This window comes from Nuphar pumila, chromosome 3, assembly GCF_984573655.1.
Source record: "Nuphar pumila chromosome 3, dmNupPumi1.hap1.1, whole genome shotgun sequence".
In the NCBI taxonomy this organism is placed as follows: domain Eukaryota; kingdom Viridiplantae; phylum Streptophyta; class Magnoliopsida; order Nymphaeales; family Nymphaeaceae; genus Nuphar; species Nuphar pumila.
The window spans coordinates 139242874-139261771 of NC_143251.1; the positions used below are offsets into that span (position 1 = coordinate 139242874).

At 37.9% G+C, this 18898-nt stretch overlaps 1 protein-coding gene across 2 annotated transcripts in view; it reads right to left on the reverse strand.

Moving 5' to 3' along the window:
• Positions 1–18898, reverse strand: part of HST (ARM repeat superfamily protein) — a 34189-nt gene that overhangs the window by 7361 nt on the left and 7930 nt on the right. For both annotated transcript variants that reach the window (XM_090002036.1, XM_090002035.1), the window contains exons 10-18: positions 16443–16505; positions 16089–16361; positions 13467–13580; positions 13132–13258; positions 12872–13041; positions 12671–12769; positions 11228–11331; positions 10820–11102; positions 10456–10700 (exon numbers count right to left, since the gene is read on the reverse strand). In XM_090002036.1, coding sequence (XP_089858162.1) covers positions 10456–10700; positions 10820–11102; positions 11228–11331; positions 12671–12769; positions 12872–13041; positions 13132–13258; positions 13467–13580; positions 16089–16361; positions 16443–16505 — 1478 coding nt within the window. The remainder of the gene's footprint in view (positions 1–10455; positions 10701–10819; positions 11103–11227; positions 11332–12670; positions 12770–12871; positions 13042–13131; positions 13259–13466; positions 13581–16088; positions 16362–16442; positions 16506–18898) is intronic.

The window sequence follows — 18898 nt, forward strand, 5'->3', positions numbered from 1 at the left end:
TACTGATGCAAATTGGGGTACTAATCCAAATGATAAAGTCTCAACTATTGGTTTTTGTATTTTTTTAGAAAATTTGTTGGTTTATTGGAGGTGTAAGAAACAACAAAAAGTATCTTTATCCTCAACCGAAGCCGAATATTTTGCAATGGTTACAACAACAATGGAGATTGTATGGCTTAAAAGTCTTCTCAGTGATATGGGTATCATCATCTTAACACTCTCGAAGATGTGCTGTGACAATAAAAGTGCAATTTATATTGCAAGCAATCACAGTTTCCATGAGTGCACCAAGCATATTAAGATGGATATCTGAGAGTAACTATTACATTGTCGTATGTCACCTCGGAGTATCAATTGGCCAATTTCTTCACCAAAGCTCTTGCTTGTTTTCTCTTTCTCCTTAGTAAACTTTCGGTTCTTTCCTCGTAAAGTTTGAGGGAGGCATTAACACACACACACACACACACACACACACATATATATATATATATATATATATATATATATATATATATATATATATTGCTCGATAGGGGCATTTTTATCTTTTTACATGTATTAATAGTTGTTTATTAAAAACAACTATTTTTTGCTTCTTTTCTTATTTTTCCTTTTTTCTTTTATTTTTCCTTTATGTGTGTTGGGGCCCCACTTCATGGAGTCGTTGGGGTCCCAACTGTCATAAATATGACCATTGGGAGCTCCCCCAACGACTCTATGAAAGGGGAGCTCCCAAGGGTCTCTCTGTCTCACTTTTGTATATGGGTGCCCCCCCTTCACATGTATTATATTCCTTTTCTCTCGCTATTCAATAATACTCAATTTTTGTTAGGCTTTTGGCATTGACTTTTGTGTGCACTTCAGTGCTTGTCTATCTTAATTGTCCATTATTGGACTTGTCAATGTTTTGCACTTTGTCATTTGTAATTATGCATACTTCATTACATAAGCCCAGTGTTATTAAAAACGCGCCTCAAGGCGCAAAAAGCGTGCCTCGCCTCAAGGCGAGGGACTTTATGCCTGAGGCGCATGTACAAAGCGCAATAGCCCCGAGGCGTGCGCCTCATACGCCTTGAGGCGCACGCCTCGAGGCAAGGTGCGCCTCAAGCCAAGGCGTACACGCCTTGAATTTTTTAGTCAAATGAGGGTCAGAGCCCTCGTTTGACAAAAAATTAGGTTTTTTTACGCAATTTTAACTAAGTTGCTAGTAAAAAGGGCATTTACTACAAGGCAAGGGCAGATACAAGAGAGAAAGAGAAGAAAGAATTTATACAAGGCAAGGGCGACAACCCTAAACCTAAACAAATCGGGTCTGATCCATAAGACATCGGGTCTCAAACATAAGCCCAAAAAAAATTTCTTCCAAGGGGCGTTGCCCCCCTAAGACACCCCCCCCCCGACAGGGGCGGCACCCCTGGACCCCCGCCGGGGGGGGGGGGGAGCCTCCGGACCCCCCTTACTGCAAGGGCAAAAACTCTAAATCAGGCTCCACAACTCATCGGTAGGACCTATGTTAAAATGAGTGGGTCCAAACCTGAATTTGACTAAGTAATGTAGGTATCAAATCAAGATTCGGGTTTAACTGGATTTTTATAAGAAAAACTATACCCAGATCCGATAAAAATTACATAAACTAGACCCAGTCCATACCTGACAAAATAATATTTTTAATTATTTTACATTGAAAATTTGAGAATCTTAACCGAAACTCCGGTCAGACCTGGTTTGGTATAAAATTTTATAAACCATACCCAACCCATATAATAATCGAACCTCATGGGTCCAACCTGAAAAATTAATCAGAATCCCTTCTTTGCAACCAAACCCTGACCCTATAAGATCCAATATGTGTCAGGATCGGGTCACACCCAATCCATTGAAACCCTTAGTAGCAGGTTCACCAATTTGCAGTCTAATAGACACTCAAAGCAACCACGTTAATGAAGTCATTGAGATTAGTTGCTTCGTTTCACAGAAAAATAATATCACCGTGTCAACTTGTTCAATGTATTCAATTTCGTAGGAGCAATAATCTCTTCTAGAATGTGACGTTAAACCCTTTTAGTGGCAAAATCAAGTCATGCAATTACATGCAGTCACAACCCTATATATATATATATATATATGTGGAAATGAAAACATGCATTTTATTATATATATATAAGGGTTAAAGGAAGCGCCTAGCTAAAAGGGGAAGCGCACTGAAGCGCGTTGGAAGCGCGAAACGTCGCGCTTCGGAAGCGCGAAACACCGCGCTTCCGAAGCGTGCGGGGGAAGCGTCCCCTTTTTTTGGGAAGTGCATTTCCCTTTTATGGGAAGCGTGCTTCCCTTTAATGGGAAACGCGCTTCCCTTTAATGAGAAACGTGCTTCCCCCTCGCTTCCCCTATTTTTTTTATTTTTTTTTGTATTTTTTTTTATTTTTTATTGTTTGCTTCCCCCTCGCTTCCGAGACGCTTCCTAAGTCGCTTCGGAAACGCTTCCTAGGTCACTTTCGAGACGCTTCTCAAATCGCTCCTAAGTGGTCCCACGCTTCCCGCTTCCTAAAATTTTGAAAGTACCTCGCTTCCCGCTCTTGCTTCCCGTATCGCTTCTCGCTCCCGCTTCCTCAACTGGCAACCATGATATATATATATATATATATATATATATATATTAACATTTGGTTGTTAATGCTAAAATGCATTTTCTAATTATGACATGATATTGTTAATGCTAATATGCATTTCGTTGTTAATGCTAAAATGCATTTTCTAATTATGACATGATATTGTTAATGCTAATATGCATTTCGTTGTTAATGTTAATTTTTTATTTAATGAATGTGCATGTTTTATTTCTTAGATACTTACATATATCAAGTTGTTGCATTAATGTTATTTTTACATGTTAATCTCATATTTTTTCAATATTTATTTGAGATTTTTTATTTCTTGTTGGTTGTTGCTTCATTAATAAAGATTTTTTTATTTATTTATAATTTTAGATATTTTTTATAGTTTTTTTAAGTTTAAAAAAAAAACTTTGAGGCTTACGCCTCGCCTCAGATTTTGGTGGAGTGCCTCGCTACGCCTTGACGATTTTCACAACACTGCATAAGCCTCAACAAACCTCTAACCTCATATCACACCATGAAGCAGGGTTGGCATTCTCAGGACTCGGTATTGGATCGGCCGCATACAACTCAGCAACTCAAGGCGAGTCAACTCGGCGACTTGGGCGAGTCAAGATTTTTATTTAATTTATTGAAAATAAATAACATGTAATTTATAATGCAAATATTAAAAAATTAACATATTCAGTGTGATTTATTATATATAATAATAGACATAATTTCAAAAACTATGTGTACATATACATAGTGACAAATATTAAATATATTTTCAAAATATCAAAAAATGGCATTTTCACTATTTCAAATTGAAATATAGTGTCTTATTTACAAAATATCATGATGCATTTGATAAAATGTAAATATCACATTGTAATCATAATATTTTGCCCCAATGGGGTTTGGCGTAGAAGGATGGAACCTAGGGACCTAGGCCACTAGGCATGGTCTAGGTTCAAATCCCATGGGCGTCACTCCTTGCACAAGCCGAAGCGTGGCAACTCTCTTGGGGCAAGGGGTAAGGCCACGGAGTTTTACACTGCCATGACAGCAACCATAAGTACATCAGGAAAAACCAGTGCGGTTAGGTCTCTTGTCGTGGGGGTGCTTTCTCCGTGTAAATATAAAAAAAAACATAATATTTTATGTTCTCAACATAATTGCATGAGTTATTTAGATACATTAAAAAAGTGTAATTTTAGTAAAATATCTCTTTCTTACCATTATTTCAGTATTAAATAATATTTAACTCTCACTCTCAAATGCTAATAAAGTCTCACTCACCGAGTACCAATACCAAGAATAAAAGAAATTTTAAGCAAATGCATCTCTGGAAAGTAAAGCTTTTAAATCCAGCTTTGGAAAATTAAAAATTTTCAATGCTTTCAGTTAGTGTGTTGAATTTTTAAACAAGGTAGCTAAGACTCGGCCAAGTCAATGATAAACTCAGCAGAGTCTTAGTTAACTCGGCCGAGTTTGGCCCTAACCGAGTTATGCAACTTTTTTGACTCAGTTAGGGCCCGATCCGAGCCAACTCAAGCAAGTCACAAGTTGACTCGCCAAGTTTGCCAACTATGGCTTGAAGCCTATGTGCATACCTCAAAACACGGTTCTGACATGATTTATATGAGATTAACATAAGTTGTCTAATATGAGCAGACTTGTGAATGTTCAGATTATGTTGCAGATTCAGCTGCCGCTATATCCATAGCATAAAAATGGGATCTGGTTGGCCTACGATAGCTGTGTGCAGGATATCAAAAGAAATTGCTGATACTGTCAAATGCAGATTGTATCGAATAATTCAAGACTCCCAAGGTTTCAATAGTAAGGATCAATAAAAAAAAATGAAAGAAGAGGAGCACCACAATAAATTGGAAAAAACAAACTTAACATAGCCACAATATTGTTAGAATACAGTTTGCATATGCGTATGGATCCAGATCCATACGCATATTACATGAACACATGCAATATAACCTCATTAATGGCATTTTTGTAATATCACTGTACATGATTTACTTTATAATGTTTAGGGTTTTGGAGGTCGAGCATCGTAGTGCCGCCCCAGCCATTGTGAATTTATCTCTCTCTCTCTCTCTCTCTCTCTCTCTCTCTCTCTCATTATTTCCTGTAAGCAAATCTGATATGGTATCAAAGCATAGGTTAATCCTGTGCGTGAAGAAGTTCTGCAACAGCAATCTCAGATCGTGATTCTTCAGCATGAATAGTTCCAGCGTGAACATCAAGCCCAGATCGTGATTCTTCAGCGTGAACAGCAGCCCCAGCGTGAACAGCAACCCCAGATTGTGGTTCTACAACGTGAATAGCAAACCCAGATCGTGATTCTTCAGCGTGAACAACTCCCAGCGTAAACAGGTCTTCAGCGTGATCATCTTCTCTTTTTTTTATCTTAAATTTCATCTTCTGAATCTGAAATCTCATCTCTATTCTGAAAGGTGGTACCTCTTTTTTTTTCTTCCCTTTTCTTAGAGCGTGCTCATCTGTTTTTTATCTCCTTCATTCATCGTCTGTGTTGATTTCATCTTTTCTTCAACACCAACGACTGGTTTTCAGACCTGTGTTGATTCCATCTTCCCTCAACACAAACCGACTGCAGTTCCCTTTTTATTACAAACCAGTTTTCTCTAATTCCACAAGTTTTCTTTCCTTTATTGTTGTTTCCTTAATTGTTGTTTCAGTGTTCTTTGTGCAACACCTTTGGTAGTATAGGTATATGCCTTATTCAAGGTTTACTGATTGATTAAGTGATCTCAAATCTGTTTTATTTCTTCCTATTCATCTTGTTTGCTTATTCACTGTTTCACTGCTATGGATTTCTCTTTGTCATCCGGTCCCTCTGCCAATTTCTTGAGTTAGCTCGTTACTGAAAAACTCACTCATTCTAATTTTTTGACCTGGAAGAGGCAAATCCTTCCTTTTATACGGAGTCAGGATCTCGATGAACATTTGGGTGGTTTAGTTCCTATACCACCACAGCTTATTTTGCAGGAAACCAAGGATGAGAAGGGTGACACAATATCCATTTCTATTAAGAATCCAGAGTATACAGCTTGGAGGAAGCGGGATCAGTCTTTGGTTGCTTATATTACATCAACACTCTCTCAAAAAGTGTTGGTTACTCTTTCAGATGATTGCACTGCGGCAGATCTGTGAAGTAAGTTGTCTCAGACATACTCTCAGATATTAGAAGTCCGAGTTATGTACTTAAAAAATGAATTTCAAAGTTTGAAGAAAGGCTCCATGACAGTCATGGAATACATAGGCCGCTTGAAGAGTATTATTGATCAATTGGCTGTTGTTGGAAGTGCTATTGCAGATAAAGATAAAGTTCAACAAGTTCTCAATGGATTGGGTCCTGATTTTGACATGTTTACCACAGCTTTATCATGCCTTCCTCACTTGCCTACTTTTGACAACCTACAAGCGAAATTTCTCCAGCATGAGATGATTATGAAGCAAAGGGAAAAAGGAAATGAATCAGCTCGTCCTCATTCAGTTTTGGCCATGGACACTTCTGTAGGTTTTGGATGAGGAAATGGAGGGCATCAAGGAGGTAGTGGCCGCGGACGTTTCGGGCAGGGAAGACGTGGTATCTTGCCTACACCTAATATTTCAGGAGCTTTTAATATAGGGAATCAGAGGAGAGTGCCCACTTGTTTCTTATGTAACAAACGAGGACATGTGAAAGCTGATTATTGGTTCAATCCATAGAATAGAGGAAAAATAAACAAAATTGAGAATAAATCAGCTACTGCTGTGGACACAAAAGTGTCATCCACAGATGTACAACAACTTCTGTTATCAGCATTGTCACAGATGACAATCAAGCAAAATGAACAAGGCGAATGGTATGTTGATTCAGGTGCCGCCACACATGTTACGGGTAATGCGGGTAAGTTATCTCACTTATTGCCTTATTTTAAAAAAGGTAGTATAGTTACGGGAGATGGAACTTATCACTCCATTAGTCATACTGGCAATGCACATATCCCTATGTCAAAGTCCTCACTTCATTTGTCAAATGTCCTCCTTGCTCCTAATATTAAAAAGAACATTATTTCTGTAGCTAAACTTGTTGACGATATGAATTCTTCCGTCGAATTTATTCCCTTTTCTGTTTATGTTAAGGATCTACGAACGAAGGAGACGTTCGCTAAGGGGGAGCGACAAGGAAACATGTACGTCTTTAAGGAGATTCCTTCAGTGTCTTCGCCCTCAGTCTCAGTCCTCCAGTTGAAGTCGTCCAAGCATTCTTCAGTGTCTTCGCCTTCAGAGTCTCTCCTTTTTCCTTCATTGGAAGTTTTTAATTCATCTCATTGTAATAAGCCAGATATTTGGCATAGTCATTTGGGACATTGTAGTCGAGGTTTCGTTGAAAATCTTGTATCTGATGGTCTCCTTCCAGAGTCTAGTTTAAGTTCATTTTTTGATAATAATAATAAATGTTCTTCATGCGCACTCTGCAAAAGCCATGTTCTTCCCTTTCATATTATAAATAAAAGAGCTTCAAAGCCATTTGAGATTATTTGTTCCGATGTTTGGGGACCCGCACCTATTCCTTCTCTTTCTGGCAGTCGTTACTATGTTGTCTTTATTGATTCCTATTCCCGTTATACTTGGATATATTTCTTAAAACACAAGCATGAAGTTTTTCAAATATTTCGGGAATTCCATTCGATGGTCAAAACAATGTTTGCTTGTGATATTGTGCATTTACAATGTGATGGTGGAGGAGAGTATTCGTCGAACGAGTTTATTGCCTTTCTTCGGGATAAAGGAATAAGCCGACAGGTTTCTTGCCCTCATACTCCTCAACAAAATGGGGTTGCGGAGAGGAAACACAGGCATATTGTCGAGAGTGCGATGAGCATGTTACATGATAGCAATGTGCCCGTTAGTCTCTGGACAGAAGTTTTTCACACATCTGTTCATATCATAAATTGTCTTCCTATGGCACTTTTGGATCGGAAATCTCCCCATTATACTTTATTTGGGCAACATCCCTCTTACGATGAGCTGCGTGTTTTTTGTTGTGTATGTTATGTACATATTGATTCATCTCTGCGAAATAAGTTTCAAGACAAGGTTGTCAAGTGCAGATTTGTTGGGTATGCAAATGAATACAAAGGTTATCGATGTTATGACCCTACTACAAAACGTATTAGGACCTCCAGAAATGTTGTTTTTGACGAACAAAATTTTCAGGTCAATGACTCTGCAGTGTTGCCACCTCGAGACTTAGAAGTATATGATCCATGGATGAGCGCAGATCTTTTTGCTAATACAGGAGAAACATGTCAAACAAATTGTCCTTCCTTCGGCTTGAGTAGGGAGTTGAATGACTCACAAATGCATGTTGAATTATCTCCAGTTGAGCCACCCCCAGTAGAACATTTCTCTGGACAGATATACACTAGACGGGACAAAAATACAGAGCCGAGGAATGTGGAGGAAAGCATCGCCAATGATTCGGCTCAAAGGCCGTCACGCATTAAGCATCCCATTTAACGATGGGTGAGTTATGAGACCTTCTCACTTGATTTCCAGTTATTTATGTCTCAGCTCACAAAACAGGATGAATCCACTCGTTTTAATCAAGCTCTTCAATCCCGTCATTGGACTGAAGCTATGAATGAAGAAATGGAAGCTCTTCATGAATGCCAGACTTGGGAAATAGTCCATCGGCTAGAAGGAAAGAATGTTGTTGGCTCAAAATGGGTTTATAAAATAAAATATAAGCCTGAAGGAAGTATTGACACATATAAGGCGCGACTTGTTGCTCGAGGATTCACACAACAATATGGTGAAGACTACGACGAAACTTTTAGTCCTGTAGTCAAAATGGGTACTATTCGTATCATCATATCCCTAGCAGTCGATCAAGGTTGGAGCCTTAGCCAGATGTGTTAAAAATGCATTTTTGCATGGAACTTTAAAGGAAGAAGTGTATATGGAGCAACCACCTGGTTATGCCGAGAAGGATCCTATTGCCTGGGTGTGCAAATTAAGGAAATCTCTGTATGGGTTGAAACAGGCGTCCCGTTCTTGGTTTGAAAGTTTCTCTATGCAGATTCAGAGTTATGGTTTTAGAAGATGCTCTCTGGATCACTCACTCTTTATTTACCAAAAGGCGGACATTGTTATACTCCTTATATATGTTGATGACATTGTGATCACTGGGAGCTCAGATAGTCATGTGTAAGACGTGAAACAGTTTTTAATGAAAACTTTCAAGATGAAAGATTTAGGGGAGTTACGGTACTTTCTTGGTGTGGAAGTTGACAGACAACAAGACGCATTGACACTCATGCAACAAAAATACACTCTTGACCTTCTGGAAAGAGCCGGGATGACGAATTGCAAACCAGTCAGCACTCCTAGTGTATTACATCAAAGGCTAAGCTCTGAAGATGGTCATCTTTGTGTCAACCCTACAATGTATAGAAGTCTCATGGGGATGTTACAGTACTTGACCTTTACCAGACCTGATATAGTTTATGCTATCAATCAGGTATCCCAGTTTATGCATGCTCCAGCGGAGGGTCATATGGAAGTTGTGAAGCGCATTCTACGCTATTTAAAAGGAACTATAGGAGACGGACTTGTTTATCGCAAGAACCATAATCTGCATAGAGGACATGAACTCATCACTTATACAGACGCAGATTGGGCAGGGGATCCAGATGAGAGACGATCTGTCTCTGGATATTGTGTATATATTGGGCACAATTTAGTGTCCTGGAGCAGCAGAAAACAAAAGGCAGTGGCACGATCAAGTACAGAGGCTGAATACAGATCGATGGCTGCAGACACGGCAGAAGCCACATGGATTAGACACTTATTGAGTGATCTTGAGGAGACAATTATTCGATCATTTCTTTTATGTGACAATCAAAGCACAATAAACATTGCATGTAACCCTATCCAGCATAGCAGAACGAAGCACATTGAGATTGATCAACATTTCATACGGCAGAAAGTCGAGATGAAGGAGATAGAACTACGTCATGTTCGAACAGAAGATCAAGTGGCAGACCTGTTTACCAAGGGATTAACAGGACGTCAATTTTGGCTATTAAAGAGCAAGTTGTACATGCTCCAAAATCACGTACAACTTGAGGGAGGGTGTTAGAATATAGTTTGCATATGCGTATGGATCTGGATCCAGATCCATACGCATATTATATGAACACATGCAATATAACCTCATTAATGGCATTTTTTGTAATATCACTGTACATGATTTACTTTATAATGTTTAGGGTTTTGGAGATCGAGCATCGTAGTGCCGCCCCAGCCATTGTGAATTTCTCTCTCTCTCTCTCTTTCTCACTCTCTCTCTCTCCTTATTTCCTGTAAGCAAATCTGATAAATATGATGTGATGGCAGCTTGGGAAAGGGTAGCCTATCAGAGATGAACAGTGTAGAGGCCAAAAAGTGGACACAAAATGAACAAGGTAATGGTATAAGGTCAAAGTGCAGCAACCAGCAAAAGTTACACAACCACCAACAGAAAGAAGGCTATGAACTTGGCAATGTCATGAGAACGCTAAAGGAGCAGAAACTTTGACATGCTAGAACTCACCTTATATTTTTATCAAATACCACTTTGATCAAGAACATATATGTCGGTTTAGGACTTCACTTTTCCCATTTTATATGTTATGCATAGTGTTTTTCTACATTGTTATTCTATTGTTTCCCATTTTGTTATTTATAGTCATTCTTTATAGGATCAATGTCAAAACTTTCAGTCATACAACATTGAAATCTTAAAAAGTAGGTCAATGAATTTATAAAACGGTAAAGACATCACACTTACCCACTCTCTCTTACTCCTTTCAGCCAATTCCGTATATCAGTTTCTTTCATCTGCATGGTTTCTTGCTCATTTGTGTCAATAGGAGCAATATCTGTGAAGGATGGTGGATCTTTCAATATTTTAGAACATGCTTCCCCAAGAAGACTAGCTTGCTCTGTTCGGCTCATATTCATTGCACTTCTTATAACAATAGGCAAAGATTGAACCACAGATTGAGACCACAGAGAATGCACAGAATGAAGCAGCTGCAACATTAATAAATACAATCTCCAACTGATCAACTATTTTCAGTTAACGTTGCAAAGATAGAATACTAGTGATGCTGCAGCACATTTCTAACAGCCGCTTAACTCACAAGACTTACCCTCAGAAGAGGAGGCAGCATCCATGGCAAATGGGATGCAATTGGATGGATACGATTAGAATCACTCTGCGAAGTCGAACTACTTCTGTTTATCCCACTTCTTTTTAGGGCTCTCTCAAAGAATGTAAGAGAGTGATAAATCGACCACATCGGTGAATCATCCACAAACAAGCGAACCAAACCTGCTGGATCAGATAAATATACATTCTGCCACTCTATCTGTGTCCACTCTTTGTTGATGGGTAGAAGTAACCAGGCCAAGACATCATGCTGTGCTTGACTTCTGAAATAAAGACATTCATAGGCACAAAATGATTCTCTACTCAGACATGGCAAGGAAAATGGGACAAGAAAAATATGTAATATCACCAAGACAAACAAGTCAAAACTTAAACTATAGATAATTACCCAGCAGCAGAGGCAACAATGAGAAATGCTTCCCCTAAAATATTGTGCTCTCCACGAAGTAGTCGTCCTTCGCCTTGGAGATAAGCAACTGTATCTGCAATCTCCTGTCACAGTGGAACAGCAGAGAGGAAATGAATATGTTACAAATACATCAGCAATAGTTGACCGGTTTCTATTTTACACTAATTCAACTTTTTGACATGAAGAATGCATATAATACATTTCTAATTCTAATGGTAGCTCAGTTCGTTGTCGTGCATAGGATGCACCTTCAAGAATGTTGGACCACTAGGCAAATGTTGGACCACTAGGCAAATCTTGGAAGTGATTGTCCCATGCCACCTGGAAACCTCTACAAGCTGGCAACACTAGCAAGACACATTTGACACGGAGACCTCCTTGGACACTTCGAGGCTCTCTTGTTTTTCAGTAAAGTGGATGCACATAAAATTTTGAACACATCCACACGTTTAGATTCTTATGGGGCACTTCTTTCTGGTGTCCATAATAAGTGTAGAAAGGGGTGCTGCACTTTTAACAAAGCGACCTTGCCATGAAGCCTACTTATCTCAATAGCCCCTTCACTAGAATTATACCAAAGATCATTGGTTACTCACCAAAGTTCCAGGTACACTGATTGTTATGTGAATCATATCTTCTATGTCACCTGGGTACGGGTGCAGGTACGGGTACGGAGGGTACGACACAGCAATTCCAAAAAAATGTGGGTACGGGGACACGGCTAAATATATACTGAAAAATATATATTTTATATCTAAAATATATACTGAAAATATATATTATATATCTAAAATATATATTATATATTGAAAATATAATATATAATATAATATAAGATAGGACACGGAAAATGCTGTGTCCAGGTACCAGTACCCATGTCGGCATGGGTACGGCACCCTAAGTGCCTTGTCGCGGTAACATAGCATATCTTCATATATTCATATAAAATAAAATTATGGGCATACTTTAAGTTTTGAAGTCATGCATGCATACTTATTATACAAGAACAGAAATCCAAGAATTATGAATGAAATACTAGTACTTAACAGTTTAAACAAGTCTATGCATATGATATTTTGAAAAAGTTCAGCCTCTTTCTCTCTCATGAATACACTTTAGCTTCTCTCTCTTGTGCATACACTTTAGCTTAAACATAAGACAAAGATGACTGTCCACTGGTTAGAAGAGTCTAGCCTTGTGCATTACGAAGAAAACAGTCTCATCCTGTTGTGCCCAAGTTCCCGTCTAATTGGCAGCCTGAATCAAGTAAGGCTTGAACTGCCAAACTAAGGTTTCATATTCCCAGACAGGCAGACCACACAAAAGAAGATCGAAAGCAACTAGAAGTAAAATCAAACACAATATTGTACAATGAATTTAGGGATTGTCATTGTAGCTAACTGAAAGCAGCTATTAGACAACCTTCATGTGTGGAAGAAGACTTCTATCAGCAGTTTGTGCAATCCGGATAAAGGATGTACAGACAAGCAACCTTGCTCCACGTAAATTATATGACAGATCCTGCTACCAAAAATCAAAGGGTCAGCAAAACATGCAGATGTTCTAGGTACTATCTGTCATAAAGGGATATCATAATGGAATAAAGATGATGTTACCAAATACCTTAGAAACAACAGGAAGGAACGTCAACAGCTCAAACAGGTTTTTTATGACACTGTGTACTGCATCTGGAAAGTACTTGAGGAATGGCCCCAGGGCATCAAAGTGGCGTGCAAGGATTTTCACAAACATTGGTTCTCTCACATTCAAAGAAAGAAGTTGCTGAAGGGAGCCTGAATTTTATTGTCAGTCACAGCATAAGAGGATGCCAAGGACATACAAATTTGAATGCATGATCATATGCAGAGAAGCAGCTGGACAACCTTGTATTGTGTGAAATGCTTGCTGAACTTCAGGAGAGTTGCGATCATCAGACACATACGGTCCATCAAAAATTGAAGCAACAACATTTTCTAGGGCCAGCTGTGTACTTTCCAGAAGCGATAGGTCCTGTAAATGTTAGACAAAAATTAAAAGAAGCTGGAGTGAAACTGCTTGCACTTCATGTCAAAAAATGTCAGTATGAAGTATTTTGTGTCCTCTCATGAGACGCTGTGTAGCTCAGATTCAATATGTGTACCCATGATTCTGGAACAACGGAAATTCTCTGTCTCTCCAAGAGATTAAATTCAGATATGTTTCTGTAAATACTACCCACCTTGGTAGTTGTCGATGTATTCAGGTAGCTTTTACAAACAGAATCTATTCTCTGGGCTATCCTCACCGATGCTACAGCAGGCTTGTATGATGCAACCAATCGAACAAGCTCCAACTGCATCAACATAAATTCGACAAAAAGGCTAGGAAATGGTTTTCTTTTTTTTTCTCCCTTTCCGAGAAAGAAAAGGCAGAAACTTGATTAAGAACATTGGAAACGAGGAGCAGCAACATTCAATATCAATTACAGCCCGTGCAATAAGTGCTATGAGAAAAAAAAACAGCCCATGCTGGGACGGCAAAAAAAGGTGCAAAGAAATCAGCTCATAAATGACGATGTAAGTCATTTAGTTATTGTTGTTAAAATGTATTGATTCATATCAAGGTTTTAAAACCCGTGACTCGGGACTCGACTCGTTCTTTATTGACTCGTGACTCGGCGGGTCAACTCGGTGACTCGGACCGGGTTTTGTTAACTTTTGATTTTAAAAGAAAATAATATATAATTTGTCTCAAACCATGTTTTTCAGTAAACAAGAGATGATAAACTCATATACAGGGGCTCATGTTAAGCAAAATATGTCTGTAGTTGGGACTTTTTAAAATGGTCCATGCTTGGTCTGTATTGAAGTTGATGAGACCTGACCAACTCATAAATGTTGTAATGGCCAGTTCACCAGGTTCTACCTTTTGTAGGCCCAATCCACTTCAAAATCAGAGTTTGATCCTGGCTCAGAAAATATTGGACTTGTGCTTTATGAAACATGCCCACATATCAAAAGTAACCATGCACAATATAGAATTACACTTTTAAGCTGCACTAGGATGACTGCCAGAAAAAAATGGCCACAGTATCTGATTATGCAGAATAGACTCACAAGGAAATCATCTAATAAAAGACAATATTGAACAACAGAATGAGGGGCCGAGGCTTATATTTTTTGAGATGAAAGGATATCCAATGTGCTTTGTAAGAGAAATTCAGCCATACTATAGGCTCAAGAATCACAGTCATAACAAGCACATGAAACTTGCTCATGTAGTGTACACTTCCAACTACACATAGCTAAAGACAAGTTCTTTTCAAAGTCATGATCCTATTCAGTCATAAAAAATAAATTAACATTATAGCCATTTCAGTAATTTGAAAAATAGAAAGATATTTGATTGAGAGAAAGTATGGGTTACATACTATGTGTGAGAAAATCCATAACAAAATCAAAGAAGAAATTCTCAAGACAACTGATCAAATTATACAAGCCAATTAATTATTCCCTATTGATGCAAGAAACATTTTTTTTTATTCTGAAATACCCAAAAAATCAAATTTCAAACATCCCAGAACTCGCCCGAGTCAGGCCGAGTCAAGCCCGAGTTTTGGCAAACCGAGTTTGCCTTGCCGGGTTGACTCGCTGGAGGGCCGAGCCGAGCCGAGTCAGCCGAGTCAACGAGTTGATTCGGCGAGTTTTAAAACACTGATTCATATATATATATATATATATATATATATATATATATATATATATAACTACAGACCTCATATGTATATGTATATATTATATATTTTTGTAACTGTTTTATTATTGTAATAGGTTTTTCCCATGTAGGGGCATTTTGGTCATTTGCACTTATGTAATAGGTAATTAGGGGGCAATTTTTGTTTTTATACAGTTTTTTTATATTTTTGTCTTTTCCTTCTTGTATTAGGGTATATTGGACAAAGTCCAATATAGTCGTTGGGATCTCCCCAGAGGTTATATTTATAGTCATTGGGAGCATCCCAACAACTATATGGTCCCTTGTACTGCCTATATAAAGGGGTCAAAATGCCCTCTTGTTTGTTAATGATTTTCTAAGCATTCTCTCATAAAAAAGATCATATTTTTTAAGTGTTTTGTGTTCTTCTGTATGTCCACTAGTGAATATCGTAATCCTTTGTATTTGCCATTGTTTGGCTTGTGTATTATCCCTTTGTGAACTTGTGTTTGAGCATTCTCTTGTTGTCTACTGTATTTCCTTGGTGGCGCTTTTGTATTTCTCTTGTTTTCCTTACAATTACAAATATGGATGCAGATGCAAAGCTGGATGCCTCAACATTGGAATCTGTTGAGTTCATACTGCACTATGCACAACACCAATTGCCCTTCATACACCACTGGCACAAAAATTATTATCGACTTTTACCAGTAGAAATCACGTAGAATAATTGGGTAAATGATGCACTAAATGAAAAAAATAACATGGAAGTTGCTGACTGTGTTCAAAAAAGATTTTACAACAGTGAACGTACCCTACAACCTGGAATATTTGTATAAATGGAAAAATAAAAGCACAAGAAAAATGTTCAGGTTCAGGGTATATTAGCGAATTCCAGGCTGTCCTAGAAGGACACCGAGCTTCATTCACCACCAGTGTCACAAACCCCCATCTTTGCAGAAGAAGCTTGAGACCTAAATGTTTGATACACATAATGTCCCAAAACAGTTAAAAATAAAAAGTGCCTAAGATATGTCCAAAAGACAAACTTGCAATGATATATTCTATAAATTTTAAGTGATTCCCACATCTTGAAATATTTGTTCGAAAGACAAAAATTTCTGTGATGGATCAAGAAGTTTCGCACCATCCTATTACGGTACAGACTGTAATCTCCCTTGCTCTCAAAGTTATCATTCCAAATCTCCAGTGCCCCACCAGGAGAGACATTTTTCTTTAGCATGTGTTGGAAACAAACTTCCAAGATAACACCATATATATGATCACCAATATAAATTTGTATCCCTTTCTTTTCCTTGTCAATCAATCCAGAAAGAGAGTCTCGGCCAGAGGCAAGAGAGTTGTCTCCTTCTGCTTGGACAGGAACCTTGGGCTTCGACACGAATTCTTTTACAAGTGCCTGCCAAAGAAAAAAAATACTAATATAGACAACTGATAAACCACAAGATATGAAAAGTCGCACATAAAGAGAAAATCATACCAGCCAAAATAGCAGCGATGGAGAATGGAGGGCCAGCTTATTGTGTTGAAAATACCCTAGCATCTGAAAGGACAATTATTAAAACTCATGCACAGATGCGTGAAATTGGATGAAAAATGGGCATATCATACAGATATACAGAATGAAAATGCCTCCAAAAAAGCACCACAAATCACTTGCCTCGTTAGGGAAAGTTTTCACCCTGACATTTTCCCCTTGAGACAATATTTCTAGATTTCTTGATACAAATGAGAACTTTATCGGGTAATCTTCATAAAGACATTTGCCAGGGAAAAAGCTTGGCCATCGCCCCATGTTTGATTTGTACAATGGGGGAAATCTGGGTCCAACTCACCCAAGTAAAATTTCCTTTCCCCAGGGCATTCAACAGAAAATCCATCACAAGTTCAGGCATAAAAAGATGTTGCAGTGAAAGAATAACTAAAGGTTTGAAGTATGGCATTTGGAGTAGGGACCATGAGAAGAATGCAAAAACCAAAGGATATAATGCAAGAATACCCTCAATAGGAGACAAGCAAGTTACCTTCACAAGGATATAATGCAAGAATACCCTCTATGCATTAATTATTAAAACTGGAAATCATAAAAATGCTTTACTGATGTGCACTAACTCACATCATAGTTGCTTGTCACTTTTCTGTTTTGTATTTAGACACTGAGTAGGTAGATTTATTATTGTCATCTTACAGCCAAACCAATATCTAATCTAATCCACCCCATAGTTAATATATCCATGACATTTCGGAAATTTAGCATTATTATGATAACATTTACCAAATGTACATGATAATTTTACAAAATATCAACCCTCCTTAATTTAATGCATCATTACTAATGACAAATTTTAACTTAAATACTTATCTTCTCTAGGTTTTGAAGGTTTCTCAAGTTCTCCAAATTGATAAAATCAAATAATCGTTTTTCCTGATTCCCCTATTTCTATAATTTTTTGCAATATCATTGCATGCATGCTATGTGCAGTACCAGTATCCATCTTTATGTTGTTTACTACAACGGTACAACCACATTTTTTGAAGGCTGCACAAATAAGTAAACTCGAACCCAAGACAAAGTAGACCAGAAAATCATAGTCATTCATTCTTAAGCTACATTGTCAAAGACAAGTCCTTAAAATCCCCATTTGGCTGGAATGGGTTTAGATTTGACAAGGAGTAAACATTTTCTTGATATTTCCAGCCACAGAAACAACCAAGTAATTCAATTCACCATCTATACACCATCAGTTAATTCTCCCACAATGCCCATCCTGTACAATTCCAACCAAGTCTTCATGAATACCAATCACAGTAGTTCGCTACAATTTGCAAATAAAGGATCAACCTATTCCATATCTTGATAGGAATGGTGCATGAAATTGCTATGATGTTCCTTTAACTCTTTCTTTACAGATGGATGGAAATATAACAAAAAGATATAAGATGCTACCAGTCAAATAAGAAGTCCAGACAACACAAAGGGACTCATAATACTTTGTAGTAAATAAGTAAAATATAAACACGATGTGAACCAAGATTCATAGTGCAAGCCTACATTCCATACTATCGAATGCTCAGTGTATCATTTAAATGGAAATAATGCATGTGTAAATGGTTGAAAAAAATGTTATATGCAACAAAAACTGCATATAAAAGCTCAACTGGTCAGTTTATGAATAGACCATGTAGCAGTTGATTTCACAGTTTCAACAATGCATTTAAGGAGATTCACCAGATCCTTGGTGAATAATTCCTTCTTGGCCTAGATATGATCGCCATTCTTACTATGAAAAATATTTAAGTAACAAGCACTTCAGCAAAATTTGATTAATGGAAAGGATTTATGTCAAAAAAATATAAGACAAAATATCTAGGTAAGTTTGAAAACCATCAAGGATGATAACAATGATGATTGCTTGCACTGAATCTGCGTAATCAGTTTGGGCCCTTTTTGGATGTACCTATGATTATTTTTATAAACGGAAAATAAAAACAGCTCTTTGTAAATATTTAAGTATTTATAAATAATAAATAGAATCATTATTGTTGTATGGGTCTATGCAAATAAAGTCAAATTAATTTAGTGTTTTGTTTCATTCCAAAATAGAAGTTTCTAATAAATCCTTTTTGGTTAGCCATGAGAGGAAGCATGGTGGGCAGGTTGGGGAAAAAGGGAAAGAGATATGGGTGGATTGACAACAATCATGGAGAATGGGAGGAGCTAAAATGGAAGATAGGTCCACAGGGGAATAACAAGGGGAAGAAAGACAAAAATGGGTGTTATGGATAGCACTGTTGACAGTGGGCAAATGATGAAGAAAGACAGAAGAAGGGGAATAGGGAAGATTACAAGAGTGGAGGAAAAAAAGGGGAAGGGAGTAACTGGCGTTTGTGGTTGGGGTTAATGGAGGAAGAAGCAGGGGAAGAGTGAAGGAAGAA